This window comes from Paramisgurnus dabryanus, chromosome 20 (genome assembly GCF_030506205.2).
Source record: "Paramisgurnus dabryanus chromosome 20, PD_genome_1.1, whole genome shotgun sequence".
Taxonomy (NCBI): Eukaryota; Metazoa; Chordata; class Actinopteri; order Cypriniformes; family Cobitidae; genus Paramisgurnus; species Paramisgurnus dabryanus.
The window spans coordinates 22,004,930-22,028,549 of NC_133356.1; the positions used below are offsets into that span (position 1 = coordinate 22,004,930).

At 39.9% G+C, this 23,620-nt stretch overlaps 1 protein-coding gene across 17 annotated transcripts in view; it reads left to right on the plus strand.

The window, feature by feature from the left end:
- kiaa1109 (KIAA1109 ortholog) overlaps positions 1 to 23,620 on the plus strand; it is a 58,029-nt gene that overhangs the window by 20,253 nt on the left and 14,156 nt on the right. For 3 of the 17 annotated variants that reach the window (XM_065297055.1, XM_065297056.1, XM_065297057.1), the window contains exons 35-71: positions 87 to 308; positions 396 to 604; positions 697 to 848; positions 1,027 to 1,177; positions 1,285 to 1,437; positions 2,252 to 2,492; positions 2,936 to 3,081; positions 3,172 to 3,385; positions 3,695 to 3,859; positions 4,082 to 4,260; positions 4,371 to 4,546; positions 4,627 to 5,342; positions 5,417 to 5,662; positions 5,758 to 5,851; positions 6,535 to 6,585; positions 8,814 to 9,020; positions 9,103 to 9,359; positions 10,189 to 10,418; positions 10,522 to 10,627; positions 10,933 to 11,030; positions 11,110 to 11,295; positions 11,379 to 11,547; positions 11,635 to 11,846; positions 12,112 to 12,150; positions 13,804 to 14,002; positions 14,093 to 14,152; positions 14,358 to 14,584; positions 14,865 to 15,083; positions 16,135 to 16,265; positions 16,348 to 16,471; positions 16,548 to 16,663; positions 16,752 to 16,821; positions 17,079 to 17,135; positions 18,974 to 19,206; positions 19,294 to 19,497; positions 20,104 to 20,284; positions 23,198 to 23,381. In XM_065297055.1, coding sequence (XP_065153127.1) covers positions 87 to 308; positions 396 to 604; positions 697 to 848; positions 1,027 to 1,177; positions 1,285 to 1,437; positions 2,252 to 2,492; positions 2,936 to 3,081; positions 3,172 to 3,385; positions 3,695 to 3,859; positions 4,082 to 4,260; positions 4,371 to 4,546; positions 4,627 to 5,342; positions 5,417 to 5,662; positions 5,758 to 5,851; positions 6,535 to 6,585; positions 8,814 to 9,020; positions 9,103 to 9,359; positions 10,189 to 10,418; positions 10,522 to 10,627; positions 10,933 to 11,030; positions 11,110 to 11,295; positions 11,379 to 11,547; positions 11,635 to 11,846; positions 12,112 to 12,150; positions 13,804 to 14,002; positions 14,093 to 14,152; positions 14,358 to 14,584; positions 14,865 to 15,083; positions 16,135 to 16,265; positions 16,348 to 16,471; positions 16,548 to 16,663; positions 16,752 to 16,821; positions 17,079 to 17,135; positions 18,974 to 19,206; positions 19,294 to 19,497; positions 20,104 to 20,284; positions 23,198 to 23,381 — 6,624 coding nt within the window. The remainder of the gene's footprint in view (positions 1 to 86; positions 309 to 395; positions 605 to 696; positions 849 to 1,026; positions 1,178 to 1,284; positions 1,438 to 2,251; positions 2,493 to 2,935; positions 3,082 to 3,171; positions 3,386 to 3,694; positions 3,860 to 4,081; positions 4,261 to 4,370; positions 4,547 to 4,626; positions 5,343 to 5,416; positions 5,663 to 5,757; positions 5,852 to 6,534; positions 6,586 to 8,813; positions 9,021 to 9,102; positions 9,360 to 10,188; positions 10,419 to 10,521; positions 10,628 to 10,932; positions 11,031 to 11,109; positions 11,296 to 11,378; positions 11,548 to 11,634; positions 11,847 to 12,111; positions 12,151 to 13,803; positions 14,003 to 14,092; positions 14,153 to 14,357; positions 14,585 to 14,864; positions 15,084 to 16,134; positions 16,266 to 16,347; positions 16,472 to 16,547; positions 16,664 to 16,751; positions 16,822 to 17,078; positions 17,136 to 18,973; positions 19,207 to 19,293; positions 19,498 to 20,103; positions 20,285 to 23,197; positions 23,382 to 23,620) is intronic. The other 14 variants (XM_065297062.1, XM_065297063.1, XM_065297070.1 and 11 more) reach the window with 11 other exon arrangements.

Genomic DNA, 23,620 nt, shown 5'->3' on the forward strand with positions numbered 1-23,620 from the left:
TTTGATTTCCTAAATAGTTTAAAGTTTATCCAATAATTATTGCAAACTAGCACTTTCAGGTTATGTTTGTTTATTGTTTGTTACAGATCTTGGTGCTTGTGCCATCACTGCCATTCCATTTAAGAAGTCCAAGGTTCTCTTCAGTTTGGAGGAAACGGATGACTTTGTTTTAGTGGATGAGACTGAACCCTCCATATCCGCTGAGCATGTGCCAGAACACATTCCTGACCTCAACCGCTCTGCAGCCAGTCCTGAGAAATGGGGGTGGATTATGTTTGAATGTGGGATTGAGAACCTTACAGTCAAAGGTATTATGATATACATACTATGTTATTCACTATGAGTTTCATTACTGTTTTAGATGCCAGGAATTCATGTCTGACTCTCATCCACAGGTGGGCGGCAGTCGGGGGCTGTGCTGTACAGTGCTTTTGGTGTGATGGGCGCGGCTGACAGTGGTGTTAGGGATGGAGTCACAAAATCAAATGATTCTAGTGGTTCTCAGACAGGAAGCGGCTACAGCACTGATGTCTCTGATGACAACCTGCCCAATGATACGCAAAGCCCCGCCTCCGAACCCAACAACTCTGAATCCGATGAACAGGTTCTGATATTTTTCCTTTATATGCGAAGTTCTGCATTGGGTTTTGTCTATTTTTCCTGTGTTGTTTATTATTGATGGATGTTTTTTTGCAGGATGAGGGGGTGGAGTCAGATGACCTAAAAAAGGACCTGCCTCTCTTGCCTCCGCCTCCTGACTCCAGCAGTATGAAATTGACTATAAAGGAAATCTGGTTTAGTTTTGCTGCCCCGACCAACATTCGCTCCCATGCTCCAGCAATGTCAAGGTACACACACACACACATGTGACCATGTCTGTGAAATCCAGGCTAAAGTCTCATCATGTATTTAGTAGCTTGATTTCAGTCATTGATTTCACTTTAATTTCTATCTTTGACATGACCTTACTCAGTCAGTATTAAAGATATCAAGGTTATGTTTTGTTGTTTGTGTTTGTGTCCGCAGACAGCTGAATCTGCTAAGCACTGCAACCCCTGCCATTGGTGCATGGCTAGTTCCCATTGACCAGCTGAAATCCACGCTGGAAAAACTCGACATGGAGTCCACACTGCGTGTTTGTGCAGTAATGGGCTGCATAATGACAGAGGCCCTGGAGGTCAGACATATGTTACACGTCATCAGATACATCCATTGGCACTTAATCCACAATGTTATTTTAGCAGAATTGTGAATTCATTATCCGTATTTGTTTCGATCCAACAGAAAAAGAGTATTCACTTTCCATTTCGGAGCAAGTACAACCGCGTTACAAAGCGAGCCCGATATCTTCACGAGAACCCGTCCTGCCTATTGTGTAATATTCTGCATCGCTACCTCCAGCAGGCGGATTACAGCGTCATTGAAGAGGCCACCATGGTAAGTCTGTATGCTTATTAAGACCTGGGGTCTTCAATAAATCTTCTGTCTGTTTATTAGTTAGTGCTCCTTTATCTTCTATTAGCTCATTCCCCACCAGCCTTTTTTTTTAAAAGTTGCCCGCCAGCATTTTTGTGAATTTTACAAAAGTTCACAAAATGCCTTCCAGGAAAATTTTCTTCTATAAATATAAAAACGTTTAATCCCATCTTCATTTGTTCTATTTTTATAACCTCTTAAATACGGGTAGGTTACTTCAAAAATACAAAATCTTGAGCAAAAAGCTGAAATAATTGCATTTTTGCAAAGGAATTTTGTTAGAGATCAGACATATACACATACACGGAGCTTAAAATTTGTAAAATTAGTTTTTGCTTTAGTTTTTAATAAATTGGTAAGAACCATCTAGTGGATAATTGCGGAATTTCAGATGACAGTAAAAACACGTCAGGAAAGCGCCGTTGGCAGGGATAGCTTTCTCTTAATTGACGAGATAACTCGTCAATGGCGGGGAAAGAGTTAAAGGGATAGTTTTGTATGAGTTTCTTTATTCTCTTGAACACAAAGAAGACATTTTGATAAATGATGGTAAGCACATAGTTGACTGTACCCATAGTTTTCGTTTTTCCTACCATGGAAGTCAATGGGTACCATAAACTGTGTTCTTACCATCATTTATCAAAATATTTTTTGTAATCAGCAGAATAAAGAAACTCCTACAGGTTTAGAACAACATGAGGGCGAGTAAGTGACAACTTTTTTTTTCATTTTTGGGTGAACTATCCTTTTAATACCTTCACTTTAACTTTGCTAGAATGATGGACTTCCTGCTCTGGTCACCCTAAGAAAAGGATTGGTGGCACTTGCTCGTCAGTGGATGAAATTCATCGTGGTCACTCAGGGCTTTAAGGCAGTCGGCCTGCCACAACCCAATTACATTCCTAAACTTAAAGAGCCTGAGCCTATTGAGCCAGAACCAACACAGGGGCCCGACTGTGGTGCTGCCCTGCAGAGCGACACCAGTGCTGATGGAGCAGAGTTTGAGTTTGATGCCGGTAATTCTCACAAACACATTTCCACATTTTACTGAACATGCATGTCAGATTTGAAACCAAATGTGATCCTGCGTATTTAAACCTTAAAAGTCATTTTTTTCTCGATTTACTGCTTTCTACATAAAATCAGTGATACTGGCTAGAGGGGATAGAGCTACAGCTAAATTTCGCAACATGTTGGGTTTGGAAAACAACTGTTCTGGCTAGATAGTATAAAGCTACGGCCTAAATCCGGGGAAACATTGGTTTGGGGGTAGGATTAGGATGAAAAACTGCACTCATCCAGTGTGATTTGACCGTAACTGTATCCCTTCTAGCAACAACCAAAATCATCATAATATAAAGAACATTCACTAAAAATATTTTTTTATCAATCTTCAGCCTAAATTTCACACACAGGGTCACAAATTTGTATCTGTTTTGTGTTTCATATTTATTTGAAGGTACTGTTAGTGAACACACCATGCTGTTAGAAGGAGTGTGTAGCCGTCCTGCTCCTTCCGGAAACTCTGCCCCTGTAACCGGTGTTGAGATCATGAGAAAACTGTCCAAATCACACACGCATAACGAGTCTGCTCTCAGGATTAAGGTTTGTTGTGCAGTATGTTCAGTTATGGAAATCATTCATAAAAACAGTGACAATTTCTCAATTCCCAATTGGAATCTGGATGTTTTTCAGGGTTCCCACCCTTATCAGTCTCTAAGCTACACAAGTGGAGATACAGCAGCCGATTCGCCCGCTCACGTTGTGCAGTCCAATCACAGTCCACGAAAAGAATCGTTGCTCAGCTACTTAACAGGGAGCATCCATAGTCTGCACAATTTGATAGATGCCACGCCTCATCGAGTGAGCGAACAAACCGCGGCGAAGAGCACCTCCCTCACGCGCACAGGTACGGCGCTGTCTTCCTTTGGAGTTTATTGCTTTTTGCAATCTAATATTAGATGGGCGAAATTGTGCAGAAAATTGCATTTTTACTGATATACTGCGTTGCTTTTGACAGAGCAGTATTTTATGGGATTATTAACTTTATTCTCTGTATTAACAATTTTCTTCCTAGTATTATTATTTTTCTGCCCCAAATATGTCCATGCAGTGCTGAAACATGAAACTTGATAGAATGCTGCTATATCTTACCTATTATTTATTGTAAGCACCACAAAATAAAATCAATTTAAACTTCGTCTTGTTTTTTATGTAGGCAACAGTATGGGTACAGACATGCTGACAGAGCACCCTCTTCTCTCTGAGCCGTTTACCGTCAGCTTCTACAACTGGATGTCCAATGCTGTTGGCAACCGCACGGGTAACAACATTCAAGACTCTCCTCTTAACCGCTCCCAACACAACAGCCTGCAGACTGGAGGTGAGCGTGTTTGTGAGGGATTATTAAGTGTCAGAGATAGTCTATTGAGTGTGAATACCAAATTGTGACCCTACTTTTAAAATCCAGGCTTGTCTCATAATCCGTTTCGTGCGAATGTGTATGTATGGATGCTTGTATTTCATTAGCTGCTTTTACTCTAATTTACACTTGACGCAGAGACTCCAGTGTGTTTATTTGCAATCATTCATTCTCTTTGTGCAGGAGTGCTTCCCACAATTCCTTCTGCTTCCGATTTTAACACCGTACTGTCAAGCGATCAGAACACGTTGGACACACACTCCCAACACACACACTCACAGCACAGCACAAGTCAAGAAGACCTGCTTGAGCAGGATGAGACGAACCTCTGCCCCGCAGCCGTGCAGCTGGCTGACGCACAGGTACGCATGTTATAGACACCAAAGCATGCACTCACTCACTCAATTTATGATCATGCACGCCTCCTCTCATGCCTCCCGTCTGTTTGTGTGCCATGGGTTTGAATGTATAGGTAGTATTCAAGCCATTGCTGAGTCACATCGGTTTTCAGCCCCAAGACGCTCCTCCCCTCAGTTACAAGATGTATTTTGGAGAGCACCTGTCTTTTAGCGGCACTCTTGACTGTTTGAGAGCCGACATTGTGGACTCTGACACCAGCAAAGAGAGAAGGAATAAGCGCGCACACAGGTAAAGCAACAGTCCTACTTTTACCTGTGGTATATCTTTGTGGTCACATACATACATTTTATTCAAATCTATTGTTTCAGGCAGGGCATGGTGAATATCCCTCCACTTGATTTCAAACCCGCCCTGATGATTGAAACGTTCAGCCTGAACGCAGTCGTCTTGGAAAAGTGTATGTCTACTCCTCCCTCCGCCAGCGCATTGTCTTTTCACGAGCTGAGTCGTCGACCCCAGGCCAGCGTGCACTGCCATTTTACCGTCGCCTGCCAGGCGATCCGTCAGCACGTGGATATGGCTCTGGTCCGCCTCATTCATCAGTTCAGCACCATGATCGACGACATCAAAGCCACACAGACCGACATCAAACTAAACCGCTACACGGCCGGCTCCTCGTCCCCCACTCCCACCAAGGCGAGGCCTTACCGCGAATTCCGCTCATCCGATTTAAGCCGCAGTTCTCGCGGTAGTCTGAACGGGGCTTCTCGGCTGGGCACGCTGAAGAGTAAGCGAACCATGGTCGGCCCTGGACTCGACACGCTGACTAGGAATCGAGAGCCTCGTGGGAGGGGCACACTGGGACGTTCTGAGCGAAGGACGTCGAAAGTGTTGCGGAAGGGTTCGCGTGATGTGGTTGACCACATGACGATTCAGATGGACGACTCGGACTCCATCACGGTGTCGGAACAGAGCGAGCCGTCGGCTGAGTGCTGGCAGAATATGTACAAGCTTCTTAATTTCTACTCGCTCATATCAGACCCCACAGGCATCCTGGAGAAGAACCAAGATAATGGCCTTTCAGGTTTGACTTTTGCATCTGTATTTTCATTGGGTCTCATTTGAATTGCCTGTTTAAGTTTTATTTTTGCTGTGCAGAAGGTGGGCGGAGCCCTGCAGATCCTCCGTGTCGATTGGTGTACGAATCGGAGAGCGAGACGCCATCCAGTCGCCTGGGTCGTAGGCGGAGCTTGGTAAGCTCGGAGCCCCAGCACGTGACGCTGATCGTGTTTGGTGTTGGCATGGTGAACCGCACACACCTTGAAGCAGACATTGGAGGACTGACCATGGAGGCAGAGCTTAAGAAAATACATGGCAGTTTTACTCTAAAGGAGAAAATGAAGGGTGGGTTACTCAGCATTTAAACACTTTAAAACATCACGCAGGCTTACAAAAAAAATTTAAATATAATTTTGTGCTGTACTTCTGTCTTCATGCAGACATTCTTCATCAGAAGATGACAGAGACCTGTGCATCGGCTCACATCGGCTGTGTGAACATTGTGCTGCTGGAAGGAATTTCACCTGACATACAGTCAGTAATGCTTTTTCTGTAAAACCTAAACTCTAGCTGTGTTTCAAAACCTAGACTGTTCTTGTCTTAGATACCATATTTTTTGCAAATTGTAAGACATTATTGCATGCATCAATCACTGATCAGGGTTGCGATTACAACTATAGGCCAAAGTATGATGATGCCAGGGTCCGCATACATTGTGCGTGGCACAATTTTTATCATTAGAAGAATGTGCGTGCATGCGCACACAGAAAAGTTTAGTATTTAGCCCAGGAGACGCATTGCATTTTTTCGAAATGTGCATGCACCGAATATCTGCGTACACGTTCGAATCAAATAAACTATGCTTAGGCGTGCGGCATGCACGTACGTTCGCATACACGTAAATAAAAGGATATACTCCAGGCTTAACTTGTGCAGTCTTTTTTATTAAATTTAGCATGAAACAGAAGTTGTGATTGTTTTAATTATTTCTATTTTGACACATTGCAATAAGTATTTACAGTTATGTGACACAACTATGTTTTACATTTTATTTCTTAATGAATGTTTCCCTTATATGTACAGTACAAATATGTACATGTACGAATACATGACTGTTAAGAATTGCTTTCTCGATGGGTGATTTTCCCCTGTTCTACCTTAATTTTTCTACCTATCCTCTCTCGTTTTTTTGTTTTTTCTGCCTCTTTCATTGGCAGACTAGAGGATTTTCCAACCTCACCTACCAGCACAACCAAGCAGGAGTTCCTGTATGTCCAGTTTTCCTCAGTAGCCCTGTTCTGTCCTCCGTAACCATTTAAAACATCTCATTACATTTTTATAGTTCTTTTATATTAATTCATTTACCAAATATTTTGTAATTTCTGCACCCTGTAGTGTGCCAAAGCCCTCTTATATTAACACTCACAGCATTTTGTGATGTCATTATGTATCGTCTTTTATTATGACACTTATAGGGGCGGTTTCCCGGACAGGGATTAGACTAGTCCTAGACTAAAATAAATATAAGAGCTGTCCAAACTAAAAACAACTTGCACTGACATATCTTAAAATACACCAGTGCCCTTTGTTTTGCTTTAAAATGCACACAAGTAATGTTTTAGTAAGACATGTTTGTTAAACTTAGTTATATTATCTATATAAACTAAGGCCTAGTCCTGGTTTAAGCTAATCCCTGTCCGGGAAACCACCCCATAGTCTTGTTTATTTTATTTATGCTTTGTCTGTAGACAACATAAATAATGGAGGTTATTATTTCTGTTTTGCACTACATTGTTAAATTTGTCTGAAACAAAACCGTTCTAAAGCATCAACAAGTATTTAAGTTTATTTTTATAAGCTTAATGCATATAGTCACCCTAAACTGGCAGTATACCTTCAGAGTGGGCGTCATATCTGAGGCTTGGTCTATTTCTTACCGTTCTCTTTCAGTAATCCATCTGTATCTATCTGCTTGTTGTTCCCACCTTCTTTCCAGCCATATAAACATTTCATCCAGTGGTGTAGTCTAGATTTTTGTAGTGAGTATACTGTGATTTTTCCCTCTCACCCTTATGCTCACTCGTCCTAGCGCGACACCTCATAAGCACCACCACACTCACAGATGCATACAGTAAAGATATTCATGTAACTTTGAGCATTCTGAAAGTGTATCATAAACACATAAACTGAATGTGTTCTCAACATGTCAGTTTATTATAAGAAAAAAAGACTTTAGAGCCAATGGGTTTACAGCTGGGGAAACTGGACTGATTTTTAGACTGGTTTAGTGTTAATCAACATCTAACTCAGGGAAAAAAGTTACTTAACTGTTAATTAAAATTAAATAAACTGTTTACAATCTTCAATCCGTGGCAAACACATGCATTGAAGGAGAAAAAAATATTCACTCTTTCAATAGATATTATCTGACAACTATATGTTTTTAATTAATACACATTTAAGATGACCATGAATTAACTATAATTTGCATAGTCATTGATATTAAAGCTTATTTTTTGCATATAATATAAGCATTGTCTAAAAATTAAAATAGGCTTATACTTAATTATTATTACAAGACCATCCTGTAGCCTAAAATTTGCAAGTCTAAACTGAACATCAACGCAGACATGAATTTCCTCACAGAAGTTTAAGATCATATACATCTTGTCAAGATGATCTTGAACGCAGATATATAAATGAACACAGAGAAGGAAAGTTTAACACTGTGAAGCACAAGCAAACATGCATAGGAACTGAAGGCAGCTAAAAACCATCAGGATATTATCACGGGCTTATTTTATTGCATTTGGAGCCTTACCTCCAGATAAAGTAATAAACGGCACTGATGATTTAGATGTTGTACTCACATGTGCGTTGTAAGCTCTATGGATTTTATGTTGCAGCACTGCTTCACTCGTTCACTTCTCAGTGTCGCGTGAGCAGCTACACTGCAGGTTCGACTTCATTTGGCGCTAAGCAGACCTCTTGGTGATGTCAAAGTACCGCGAGAGCGATTCAAAGCAGATTTCTCCATGTGATAACAGGAGTCGCTCTCGCGGTGCTTTGCTGTCACTTCCCTGTGGCGTCACACCAGTCTGCTCCCCAGTCACTTTCGCGTCACTATAGTAATTTGATTTCATAGAAATTCATACGCCGATCGGATCGCGCAGTTCGGCAGGAAGTATATAGCCTAATATGTATTTCAACCCGCTAAAGTGGCAAGTGTAGCATGCTAATGATCAGTGCTTCACATCTATATTATGACTAAAAGTTTAAAAATATGTCACAAAACCATGCTGTTACGCATCCTCGCGCTATTTTTAGTGGGTATACGGAAATCCTTGACCATTTCTAGTGGGTATACGGCGTATACCTGCGTATCACGTAGACTACACCACTGATTTCATCTGTTTATTTATTCATAGTGTTACATTTGACTTTTTCACAGGCAGTGTAATTGTACGGTTTGGCTGAATGTTTGCTTGTTTGTTAGGACGGTGGTGAAGTGTAACATCGCAAAGTCCCAGGCTTTATATAACGCTCAGCGTGGGCTGAAGACCAACAACGCTGCTGTATTTAAAGTGGGCGCCATCTTCATTAACATCCCACAACACCCTGCAACGCTGCATAGCATGATGGTCCGTAGCTCCCACCAGCTCTCAAAACAGATATCAGACCTTATTCGGCAGCCTTCCAACAAGTGAGTCACACTTTGTCACTTTCTCCTTTAAAGTTCGAATGAAGTTTGTTGAGTGATATTAATTCACCTGTTCATGTTTCAGTCCACCTCCCAACCGAGAAGAAACGCCCACTCCGCAGCCCGTGGAAATGAATGTCAATCAAACTCCGGTGGAGGCCAATGAGTTTCCTCAGCTGCCCGAGGGGCTGGAGAAGAAGCCAATCGTGTTGAAGTTCAGTGCGATGCTGGATGGGATCACAATTGGTGCAGCACTGCTACCCTCTCTCAAAGCAGAATATAAGATGGGCCGAATGAAGAGCCACGGGATGACGGGTACCCAAAATTCCCACATACCGTGCTGTAAGAGTGTACTGTAAGATCCATATGGATCTGTTTATGTAGTCATTTTTGTTTGTAGTAGATGTACTTTTGGTTGTTGTGATGCATTAGACATTAGTCCCTTTCACACATACAGTCTTTACTGGCGATTTACTGGTAAATTGCAGTTAACAGGTCATGTGTGAACAGAACTTTTCTGGTAAATCAGTGCTGCCGATTTACCCATAAGAGATGTTGTAAGATTACCAGTAATTTACCGGTAAGCACTACGTGTGAACAAAAATGTAGATGGCATTTAGAACAAATGACATCAGGCCGCGCTGAAAGCTTCGGGCCAATCATAACGTTTTGATACAAATGATGCGTTTACCCCCGCACAGTTTACGGACGTTTCCACACACGCTGCTTAAAAATCGAGCACATCTGAAGTTAACATCCACATTTCTTCACCATAGTTGTTTAAAACAGCTTATCCTCTATTTGCTGAATTGCCGACGTCCTTAGCATGCCCTCTGTAAAGCCTAATGTGCAAACAGTACGTTTGTTTAAGACGCAGGTTTCGTTTGACGTCACGTTTTAGCAAAATAAATAGAGAATGTACCAAGTAATGTTGCGTACACACCAAACGCGAAGCATCGCATTCCTCGCTCTAGATTACTCGCGGGATTTAACTTCGTGTAATGGACAATTTCGCTTGAGTTTACTATTTTCAACGTGGGCGAGGCGACTAGCGTGTGTTTTTGCGCACGATTAGACCGACATGGCATATGAGCCTATTTATTTTGAAATAATAAAACATGTAGACGTGTTCGAATTACAAGCGCTAATTGTTGTGCCCTGTCTCTCACAGGTGCTCAGACGCGTTTCACTTTTGAGCTGCCCAATCATAAGCTGTGTTTCCAGTCTAAAGTTTCCCCCGTGGATGTGTCGGCCATGCCCCCTACAGCCAGCCTCAACCTTCCTCCTGTCACCATGTCAGGACAGTACATCATACAGGAGCTCGAGGGCCACAGCGACACCGCCTGGGCCCCCGGATATAACAGCTACCTGCAGGGAAACTACCTGCGCTGTGTGGCTGAGGTATGCCAATCACTTCACTGCTGCGTTGTAATGAATCCAAATGCATTGATGGATTATCGGTCGGTTGATTTGGTTGTAATGGATGCTGTGGATTTTTTTTTAGATTGGGTCTTTCGAACACAACTTGACTACAGATTTGCTCAACCACTTGGTCTTCCTACAGAAGGTCTTCATGAAGGAGGTCAATGAGGTCATACAGAAAGTGTCAGGTATAAGCAGTCCAAATGAAGACGGCAAGAAATAAAGTAGCAGGCAGAGAAGTTAAAGGGGTCATATTGATTTTTTGTAATTGTTTAATTATTAAGTCTCCAAGGTCATTTTACACCTTCTCGCTCAATTTAATGCTTTATTCACAGCTTGGATTGCTGTCACATCTGAAATATTTTACACTATCACATCCTTCAATAACATCTTTCTTTTACAAAACAATTAATGGTTTCTATGAATTAATTATCATACTGTAATTTTATTTAAAAATATCGGACAACAAATTTGTATTTGTATTTTTTTGTAGGAGGGGAACAGCCGATCCCACTCTGGAATGAACATGATGTGTCAACAGATGGTGACAAACCTAAAATCCTTCTTTATTCTATTAACCTAACATTTAAGGTATGGATGTCTTTAAATGACGTGTTTATCCATTAAGGTGAATTCACAAGATCTTTTAAGTGAAATGCTTGTATTGTAGGGGATCCAAATGACAGCCACTACACCCTCCATGAGGGCAGTTCGCTTCGAGACGGGTTGCATTGAGCTCGAATTGTCCAATCGGGTTCAGTGCAAGACCACGCCCACAGGAAGTAACTACCTGAAGCTGTTTGGGAAATGTCAGGTGGATCTCAACTTGGCTTTGGGCCAAATCGTCAAACATCAGGTAGTTAACAAAATATGAAGAAATAGATTTTTCTTATTGTGTTAAAACATCATTAATTGGTGTCATAACACTGTTTCTTGCAGGTTTATGAGGAGGCGGGGTCCGATTTTCACCAGGTGGCGTATTTCCGCACTCGCATTGGCTTGCGAAATGCATTACAGGAAGAGATCAGCGGCTGCTCTGACAAAGAGGCGGTCCTAATTACTCTTAATCGTCCAATTGTTTTTGCCCAGCCGGTGGCGTTTGACAGAGGTCGGTCCACAGTGAATGTTTTGGTATTGGTGTGGCTGTTGTCTGATGCTTTTATGTTTATAATTGTGTTTTCTGTGTCTGTTCTAGCTGTGCTGTTCTGGTTGAACTATAAAGCTGCCTATGATAATTGGAAGGAACAGCGCTTGGCTCTGAACTCGGACATTCATATGGCCACCAAAGAGGTTGTGGATAAACTGCCAGCCATACAGCAGACCAGTGTCCAGGCCTTCAGTACCCTCTTCCTGCAGCTCACTGTTAATGACCTGGGCATCTGCCTGCCTATTACCAGCACTTCACAGGTGATGTATGCTCACTAAAACACAACATTAAAGATAAACTTTAAGTGAGCTTTCCTCAAAATAAGGTTTTTATAAATATTATTTTAAATATCCCACAGTTATACCTGTTTTAAAGGGGTATTAACCTAAAAATGTTGTTCTAGACCTTGAGTTTCTTTATTTAGTTCAACACAAAAGAAGATATTTTGATAAATGATGGTAAGAAAAAAATACTATGGAAGTCAATGGGTACTGTCTATATGAAAATGTTTTTTGTATTCAACAGAATAAAGAAACTCTTACAGGTTTAAAACAACGTGAGGGGGTGAGTAAATGAAGACAGAATTTTTCACTTTTGGGTGAACTATCCCTGTAAGGGTTATTCAGATCAAGTTTCAATCAAAAGATTATCGCAATTAATTGCATACAAAATAAAAGTTTGTGTTTCCATATTAATTGCACACAATACACACACAAATATATTATGTATATATAAATACACACATATATGTATATGTATACATTATAGAATTTTTTTAAAAACGTAAATGTTTCTTAACTCTTTCGCCGCCAGCATTTTTCATGATTTTCACAAAAGTTTAATGCCTGCCAGAAAATGCTCCTTTTTAAATATATAAACATACAATATATGAAATAAAAGAACAGACCCTATGCTTTTAAACTAAAAAATCTGTTTCATCCTACCTTCATGTGTTCTGTTTTTATTACCTCTCAAATATGTGTAGGTTTCATCAAAAACACCAAATTTTGAGCAAAATGCTGAGATAATTCAATTTTTGTGAAGGACTTTTGATAAAGATCGCTTGCATCTGATCTGTAAAACATACACGGACATACAGCTGTTTGCCCTAGGGCAATACTTCCGGGTTTTATAAGTTGCGGAGGAGCCTTAAAAATTGCATATTGACGAGATAACTCGTCAATGGCGGGGAAAGAGTTAAATACATAAATGAATGTTTGTGTATTTATATATACAAAGTACTGTATTTTCCAGACTATTAAGTCGCTTCGGAATATAACTCACATCAGTCAAAAATGTGTTTTGAAGTGGGAAAAAACATAAATAAGTTGGACTGGACTATATGTTGCATTTATTAAAAAAAATATTTCACAAAATCCAAGCCGAAGAACAGACATTTAATCTGGAAAGGCAAGTTATTCAACTAAACAATAGCACAGAACAGCAGACTGAATAAGTACATGTAAAAGTAACATAAACAGTTATTTACACGATACACAATAGCATACAGAACATACCTGGGAGGCTGAATAGGCTAAATTAACACAATAAGCCAAATCAAGTTCAAAAAGGTCCCAAAGTCATTCTGCATCACTAAATCCATTGAAATACATAAATACAGGAGCAACATAGAGCGGACTCTCACGACTGTATAGACGGCAATGGTTTCTCTTGGTTCATATGAAATAATTTTGACGTATGAAGTCACACCTGACTATAAGTTCCAGGACCCGCCTAACTATGAATAAAGTGCGACTTATAGTCCGGGAAATATGGTAATTACACAAAGTGCATACATATATTATGCAGAAACAAGCATTTATTTTGTATGCGATTAATTGAATTATGCATTAAATGAAAAATTTTAATTGCAAGTATTAAAACTAAGGATTCACCGATTTGTTTTGCCAACCACCAATTAAATATACAATTATTGGCTGATACAGAAAATTGTCACTTGCTCACTTCAACGTTTTACATTTAAAATAAATCACTGTTTTAATCATGTTTAAAAGATTTAAAATGCATGTTTTATATTGGAATATATCAAATCTTTTAATAAAATTATCCTTAATTTGAAGATATTGATCTTTAATTCATGATGCTTAATCTCATCAGTCTTGGTGTGTGGAATACTACACACATGCATTAAAAGATGAGTTTACTACTGTATCAGAATGACAAATTGTTATTAGCTCTTCCTCTTTTCTACTTCAGACCAATCACAGTATAGATTTTGACACTGGTTCAGCGCTGGTGTTGACCATTGAGAGCACACTAATCACAGCCTGCTCCTCTGAGTCTCTGGTCAGCAAGGGCCATTTCAAAAACTTTTGCATTCGATTTGCTGAGGGCTTTGAGACCACTTGGGATGACTGGAAACCAGAGATCAGGGGTGACCTGGTCATGAACGCCTGTGAGTAACCTTCATTCATGTCTAATTGGTTCTTAAATAAAACTCCCCTGATCCTTGAAAACACTCAAATGTGTTTTTGATGTTTTTCAGGTGTTGTACCTGATGGCACCTATGAGGTTTGCTCCAGAACAACAGGCCAGGCTTCTGCAGGTACGTGTGCCTGTGTTTAACATAAGCAAACGGTCATTTTACGTCTATAATGCAAGTATTTTGGAATGTTTAAGAAGAAATGTAGCGTGGAATATGATTTTAGGAATCAGGTCCACCAATGTATCACTTACTTGGAGTTTGGAATTCACTATTCAATATTGTTGTATATAAGTAACGTTGTCTATAAAACAATTGTGTACTCCAGATAGCAGTAGTGCAGGGACATGGACCCTCAACGTCCTGTGGAAGATGTGTGGTATTGATGTGCACATGGATCCTAACATCGGCAAGCGTCTGAATGTTCTGGGCAACACGCTCACCTCTCTAACGGGTGAGGAGGATACTGATGACATCACAGATCTTAACTCGGTCAACATGGTTGATCTTTCAGACGGCGATGAGAGCGACAGCATGTCTCCCCCCATACACATGGTCAGAGCTCACACTTTCTTTTCTAGCATTTATTAATATACATATTAAGATATATTAGTATAAGAAGTATTAGTGTATTGAATTCAATTAAATCTTTTTTTTTCAGATTGACAGCCCTAAATATTTAATTTCTTTAAGTATAACATAATTTGTTTATTGATGTTATTTGTGTGGTAAAAGCAGAAAAAGGAAAGTTTCTTTTTATATGTGTTTTCTTTGTATTAAATGTTTGTGTAGTGGCGTGCATTTGTGTTTGTTTTAAACCGGCCCATGTTTACAGTGTGCAGAAGGTGAACTCAGTCCCAGACTGTCATTCAGGAAGCGGCTGATGCACAGCATTCTGGGATTTAGCCCCAGCCCCCCTCCCCCCTCACCTTCCGAGTGTCGTAATATTTCTCCATCATCCACAATCACTCGGCTAAAGTCGAGAAGTGTTCGGCTGCCATCCACTGCCAATGCAGAACGAACTAGACATCCCAGGCCATTGTCCTGGGGCTGTGTATGTACCGTAGAGCTCCAGATTGCTTGGTTTGCTTTCAATCTCTCTCACTATGTCTGTCTGTCTGTCTTCTCACATCGTTTCTTTCCATATTGTTCATGCTCTCAAGGTGGAAGTGGCTTTTTAGATTGTCAAATCTCTCAAACCCTTGTTGAATTCTACCTTACAACTCTATGTTCATCAGTTGTTTAACACCAAGAGGAGGTCTGGATTAATGCTTTTTAGTCCTGTCTTATTCATGTCCATGAGAAATGAGTGACCGGTTAACAACATCTGATGTCCCATTACCAAATGATGCATTTCTCATGGATTGACTGTGCTTCTAATAATCAGTTTGGTTTTTTGGGTGCTGTTGTGATTTTGTTTGTTGATGTTTTGAAATGATCAGCACTTGTTTGGACTGTTTTACAGTCTGTGTGATTTTGAAACGGTCCTTTTATGCATGAGTTTGTTTAGGGTTGAATGGTATGACCGTATGTGTTGTGGGCCGCTTGAAATTTTGCCTGTTCATAATCAGTGGCCTGGACTAATTTTTAGAAAAGAAAACATACTTTTTATTTGTGACTCTGGATCACAAAACCAGTCATAAGTAGCACAGGTCTGTTTGTAGCCAAAAATCATTAGGATATTAAGTAAAGAACATATTCCATCTAACCATCAATACAAATAACTTAATTTATCATTAGTAATATGTGTCGCTTATATTTAGATTTTTTTTAACCCTTAGATTGTATTTTGGCCAAATATGGTCCTATCCTAAAAAAAAGCTTATTTACAGTATTCAAAAACTAACCCTTTTGGCTGGTTTTGTGTTCCAGGGTCACATTTGTCATTTAATTTATTTGATTAATTCAAAAATAGTCTTCACCATATGGTTGTTGAATATATAAGAACTTTTTTCCATGGAATTTCCATCAGGAATTCTATCTCTAGCAGATATATTTATAATGTAAAGTTATTCATACTTGATAAAATTTTGGTCATACCACCCAACCCTAAGTGTGCTTAATATCTAGACTCATTATTAACAACAACAATCTCCTCTATACAGGAGTCTGTAGACCTGCGCAGACAGGCAGTTATGAGCAACCAGATAATCGACGCTCGTGGGCGAAAATTTTCCAAGCGCCTTGTTGACATCAGAGAGTTAAACGAGCAAGCCAAAGTCATAGACGATCTCAAGTAAGCTTAGACTTAGCTTAACAAGTACCTCGGTTGTTGTTTTTATTTTGTTGTTTTCAAATTTTTCTTTCTTTTCTAAAAGAAAACTGGGTGCAAGTGAAGGCACTATAAACCAGGAAATCCAGCGTTACCAGCAGTTGGAATCGGTTGCCGTCAATGACGTTCGAAGGGACGTTCGCAAGAAACTACGGCGGTCGAGCATGCGGGTGAGCTTTAGTATCATTCTGAATGCATAGCGGTGCTTTAATGTCGAAATGTTCTGAGTGTGTTTTTTTTTTGTAGGCTGCGTCGCTCAAGGATAAGTGGGGTTTAGGGTACAAACCCAGTTGCAGTAACAGCAGGTCTAAAAGCATCTCAACAGGAGGCAGGCCAGCAATAAAGAGAACCGACAGACCGAGGTACACACACGTGCACACGCTCTTACTCTTTAAAATCTCATTCTCATTAGACATGCTTGGTTAATCCATTGATTCATTGCATCTACAGGGATGAACTGCCAGACATCAAAATAGATGTCGCATCTCCAGCACAACGGGTCACCTTCAACATCGACACGGTAGTTTGCACACATACATCCGTGTGTGCTTTTTATCTGTCCATTTGTTCAGTATTCACATTTGTTTTCATTCTATTTGTGTTGAATGAAATCAATCGCAAAATCATGAAACTCGCACACACATGGTTTCACCTGCGAGTGCTTCACTTAATCAAAGAGCTACTCGATAAAATCACGGCACACACACTTTACTGATCACGTGCTGAATATTGGTTTCATGTTTGGATGAGTTCTTTATGAGTCTGTTTGTGTTTAAGATGGGTAGTTTGGCTCTGGACACCCCAATTCCAAGTCCAGCTGACTCTGTATTTAAGGTACCGGAGAAATCTGATCTGATGATTTCAGAATCATCACCGAATCTCCTGCGTTACTCATCTGTGCATGACAACTATAGATTCATGACTCAATATGCTTTTTTAAAACCAATCAAAAATCGTCGTCTCCGACAAGATTTGAACCTTTTTGGTATTTTCACTCTGGCTTTTTTTCTAAGTTGAATCAGATCGGATCAGCTCTTAAGGTGGAATGTGGTCTCTCTCTCTCTCTCTCTCTCTCTCTCTCTCTCTCTCTCTCTCTCTCTCTCTCTCTCTCTCTCTCTCTTATGTGAATGTCTCTCTCACTTGTACACTCACACACTCATTTGAACACTGAGTTTCTGTGTGTTGATGCTGCTATCGTTATCACCGATTTGCTCTTGCTTCCTTGAGATTTACTGATTTTGATATTCTTCCATTGCCCTGCTGCTGTTTCATGATGTATTGTCATCTATCCATCTTTTCATTCTTTCATTTCTCATCGCTCTCTCCTCCGCTGGGTGTTAGTAGACAGCATGAATTGGGAAAAGGGAGAACTTTCCGTAAAGTGCTCGCTGGTTATATGAGCTATCAGTCAACAGATATGGTTTAAACTGACAGTTATTATTTAGAGTTAGTTCAGTTGATTTACATACAGATTAAAACATCGATGATTTAATAAATTTAGCTAAAAGATTTGGCCTTTAATGGAAATTTCACATTTAAATTACTTAATTCTAATGGAAGCTCAGTTGAGAAGATGATTGTAAATGGATAGACAGACGAATAAAGGATTTTGTGAGCGTTAATGGTTTTGAAATGTTAAATAAGATTGAATTTTAGTTGTACTGTAGGTAGGGCAAGTCATCTTACACAGACTTTTCTGCAAACTTATTTTATAGACTGACCTGGTAGAGTAGCTTAGTGAAAATTGATCTCGTTCAGTTTTATGGTGAATCTCGCAACACTTGTCAGTATGTCATGTCATACCCAGGTCACGCTTCACCGCTGAATCACAAAATAAGAACGCTGAAATGACATTTTGCCAAATGTCAAAGAAAATTAAGCCTATTTTTTAGGACGGTTAATATTTGCCTTCACTTATGTTGGGAACAGTTAACCGCATCTCTCTCCAATAATGGAAAAAAATGTTGTACATAAAAATCCTAAATGCTAATTAACTCTTTCACCTCCAGCATTTAAAAAAAAAAATTGCCCGCCAGCATATTTTATGATTTTCACATAAGTTTAATGCTTTCCAGAATTTTTTTCCTTAAATATATAAACATACATTATATCAAATAATAGAACAAACCCTCTGCTTTCAAACCAATACAAAAAAAAATCATATCTTTATTTGTTCTCTTTTATCACCTCTCAAATATGCCCAAAAACACCAAATTTTGAACAAAAAGCTAAGATAATTCAATTTTTGGGAAATAATTTTGTTAGAGATCAGATTTTGAGCGATGACCAAAACATACACAGACTTTTTACTGTTTTTGGATCAGTGAATGGTTTAGTGTTTTATAAGTTGTGTAAGAGCACCACCTAGTGGATAATAGCGGAAATATGGATTGCCGTAAAAACTCGTCATTGGCAGAGAAGCGTTTTCTCTTAATTGACGAGATAACTCGTCAGTGTTAAATAGACTTCATTGTCTTATTACAAAGTATCTGATTTATTTCTTTTGATTCATGGAAAAACGTGGCCTGGACGTGTTGACATGAGATTCACCTTTAGGCTTATATTAAGAGAGAGGCAAATCTTTTAGGAGAGGTAAACGGATGAATAGATGGATAGAAGAACAGACAGACAGAACAGTTGTTCTGACTGTTGGTTCTCACTGGTTGTTAAAGTTCCCGGAGGAGACAGAGATGGAGCTGTTGTATGTCACCACTGATGATCCTGCTCATTACCCATCACACTCAGTGTTCAGTGCTCCTGGCACACCCGCAGTCTTCTCACCAACCGTTCCCTTCCAGCCTGACGACAGTCGCCGTGACGACCTGTCCTCAACTTCATCAGAAGATTCAGATAAAGATGATGAGTTTGACAGAGACAGACCGCACAGCTTCTACCGCAGACCAGGGTGAGTTAAACATGCGTGCTCGCCCCGTGTAACAAATAGCAAAAACAATAATAGGCTCCCTGAATTCACAATGGTTTTTTTTTTTAGGGGCTCTCAGAGGAAAGCATCGGGACTGACCGCGTTATTCAGTGAGCGTTGGCCGGCCACACCCCCTCAGCGTGGAGGTTTAGCCCCGCCCAGCGAACGAAACATTGACTTTGAGCTTGACGTCCGCGTTGAGATCGATAGCGGCAAGTGTGTGCTGCATCCAAGCACACAGGCACCTGAACATGAAGATCTTGCAATGAGGAGGTAAAGATAACCATACAGTTTTGGGGTTTGATCCCCATTTTTGTCGCTGTAGATCAAAGTGTGTGTCAAATATGTAAATGTGAATGTGCACACACACACTGTACTGTACTGGATTTGGATGGGGTGCGAGCACAATTAAATGCAGCCGCGTGTCACTGCATCCCAAACGACCCCAAATAACAGACATTTTTAACATTTGACATCATATTCGCTGTGCAGATAAATGGTTAATGACCATAAATAACAATGAGAGAGATTCAAAAGCATATTAGGAGCGATTTGCTCTGCATTCACTCTCATGTTAATGTCATATGCCAGTCGATCTGCACAGCGTGCATGATTTCAAACACCTAATAAGCCAACTTATAATGACAGTGAACTCCATTGCACTTATCTTCCAGTTTTCTTTAAAACAATCACACTTTTTAATAATGTAAATTGTGTTCGGTCTGGTTAAATAACTTGTAAGTGCACCCTAAAGAACCTTTGACTGAATGGTTCTTTTAGGAACCAAAAATGGTTCTTCTTCATTGACATCACTGTGAAGAACCTTTCATAAAAGTGTAAAGTGTCTCTGTGTTTGTTTTGTCTCTCTTTGCTGTTTAGGAGTTGTGAGCAGAGCTCCAGGAGTCTGGATCAGGATTCCCCTCCTAAGAAAAGGAAGTTACAGCCGGGTTTTGCCTCCAGCTCTCATCTGCTAAATTCTAAGAGAGTTCCCACCTCACTGCAGAGCAAGAGCAGTGACATTGAGACCACTATCTTCTACATTCCTGGAGTGGATGTTAAGGTCTGAAATGCTTTATGCATGTGAACATAAATACAGTTAAACATTTGTAAAGCGAGATTCATAATCATTAGTCTAAAGCATGGGTCTTCAACCAGGGGTCCGCGGCCCCCAGGGGGTCCGTGACGGAACGGCAGGGGGTCTGCCAAATGATGTTTAACGACAAGCTATTTTTTGCTTAAAACGTAAAATATATGTACAAAACGTTGCATGTCCCCTTTAAGTTGTGCACGTGCGTGGCCGCATAGGTTTGAAGGCGCGCGTTCAGTTTAGCCAGCGGACCAAAATAAAATATCTAAAGATTATAAATGTCCACTCAGGAGGCAGCAGTAGCGAGAGAAAAGTCATCATAAAACAGTTAAATCTTATGTGTGTCTTTCTTTCAGAATGTCATTTTAGAATCAGTGCGACATGTTGTCTCATCTATTTCTGAACTTGGACGGCTGTCCTAATTACACTACACCGCGTCTGCATTATAAACTGTGACAAAACTATCGCTCGCATTTAAAAATTTATGAAACGCGTGCCGTGATGGTGCTTTGTGCAAGATTCATATTCAGGTTGAAATCCACCTCTCAAAAAGTTTCCCCAAAGAGATGCGCTATTTAGTATGGATGTGTGACAATATGGTTTGTTTCTATTTATAAAACAGTTCCAGTCCTTGATTCTGATTGGTCATCAGCAGAGTTGGGTATAACGCGTTACTGTGTAACGCATTACTGTACTCTAATTACTTTTCCTGATAACGCAGTAACGTAACGCTTTACATTTTAAATGTATGTAATTTGATTACAGTTACCAATGACAACAAAATTACGTTACTAGCGTTACAAATTAAGTGTTGAAAAATTAATTAAAATGTATTTTAAAATGACGTTTTGCCATTGCACGGCAACGTCTGCGAGCATGCGCGCAGCGTCAGTTAACGAGCATATGCTTACTCACTCGTCTGAGATGCAAGCAAATGGATGCTATGTGAGCGGTGGTTGATCCTTCAAGTGGAATACAGACAATACATGTCCAAAACCTTGGCATTTCAGAGTGGGCTTTGCGCGATGACATCTGGTCTGCTAGAAGCGGTCGTACAGGTGTGTTTTTAAATCACTAATGTACAATAAGGTTTTATTTGTTAACATTATTTAACTATGTTATTTTATCATGAGCTCAATGCGTGCACTGCATTAAGTAATCATATGTTTATTTAAACAATTACCAAAAACACTTTTTATTGTTATATTTAACGAACTAACATGAATATTAACATTCTTTAACTTGACCAAAAAGCCATCGCGAATGCGACGACGTGTTAAAACTATAGTTTCTGTCTCCGCGACCGCGAATGAATGTAGATAGTGTAGCATTCAAGAGAAATGCACAGACACTCGTTTAACTAAACTGCTGGCTTTATTTTAACAGAGCACCCGTAGGACGATGCTCACGCACATCCAGTCGCGCGCCCGCGCCAGAGCGTGCACAACATCATAGCCCAAAACAAAAACAAAAAACCCCTCCCCTCGTTGCACTAACCAATCACATTTCAGGGAATACATGGCAAAGAGAACAGAAACTCAGCGTTAACCCTTACAGAACAGAGTTGTAATAAACATCCAAGAACATCATTTTAAACACTGCTACAATAGATAGATAGATAGATAGATAGATAGATAGATAGATAGATAGATAGATAGATCGATAGATCGATAGATAGATAGATAGATAGATAGATAGATAGATAGATAGATAGATAGATAGATAGATAGATAGATAGATAGATAGATAGATAGATGTTAATGAATGTAGAATGTTTAATGAGAAATGTTAAACATCTGTAACTTATAATAAAAGCTACAAATATTTCTGGATCACTATATGACCAGTAATTTTAGGAGGGGGCAAAATCACACCAAAAATAGCTTTAAGCATTCAAATATGCACTGTAATCATTACTGTTTTCAAATGTTACAAGAAACATTTTCACATTAACACTGCGTTTGGGTTTATCTGTCCTTGTTTCTGACAGCTTCACTTTGTAGTTTTTTACATTTGATGTTGTCAAAGTAACTTACAAGTAAAGTAATTAGTAATTAGATTACTTTTTGCATGTAGTAATCAGTAATGTAATCAAATTACAATTTTAAAGTAGTAATTAGTAATTTGTAGTGGATTACTTTTTTTGAGTAACTTACCCAACACTGGTCATCAGTTGTACTTTACTCCACTTTGCATTGTGCCTAATACGAAAAGGCAGCCTCTCGTACCTTACTGCTTACTTAAATATCTCTGTTTTACACATTTAGTATTAGGGGGTCCCTGCTCCATGCCTTTCTGCTCTAAGGGGTCCCCGACCCAAAAAACATTGAAGACCCCTGGAATAGATGATATATCTAAGCCCACATATACCAGAAATGGGTCCCACCTTCTATAAAATATGACATCTTTATTATTGGACGCACAGGTTAGATAATCTAATAAAACATATTCTAATATAACCCTGTGCCATAGTGACCTAGAAGGGGCCTTATCGACTAACCAGTTCAAAAGAATACATTTTCTTGCACAGAATGTTAGGAACTTGCAAAGTGTCTTTTTGTCTGCAACCATGTCCTCATGTGTTCCAAGCAACATGTGTTTTGGGTCGTAGCCAATATTAATGGATAAGATAGCATTAAGTTCTTGTTCAACTAAAGGTACACATTATTAAAAAAGGGGGTGGGGAGGTCGTCTTATATTCCTGACAATACGGTTCATCTGGAATCGCATGAGGGGTTACTAAATTATGAAAGAAATTTCACATGATATAATTATATTAAGTTCATTCCATGCAATTTAGCAAGCAACAATTCACGTCTAATTTCACGCAAATTAAATTTGTATTCAAATTTCACTCTTTTTCTCTCTCCCTATCTCTGTCTACAGCTTCACTACAACTCAAAAATGCTGAAAACAGATTCGCCCAATGCGTCACGTGGCTCCTCTTTGCCCAGAACCCTGTCCAAAGAATCCAAACTGTATGGTATGAGAGACGCACCAGCACCGCCGGCCTCAGGCCCTGGCAAGCCTAACACACTCCTGTCCCCCCCTCCCCCTCCTCTCCCATCAGGTACACGCTCTCATCCGCCATCTTCCTCCGCCGCTGGCTTCCTGCATGCTCTCAGCTTCCTCGCTCTTTCTCACTGGAGCATGGCCCACACTTTTGAGCTCAGTGTGCAGTGCTTACAGCTGACACCACGGGATCTTTTCCGTCATTTCTCAGCAGAATATGTGTGTGGAGCGACGGCAGTGACCTCTGCTGTCTCGGTTCCCTTTTAAAGCAATAGCAATTTGGACTTACAGTATAAT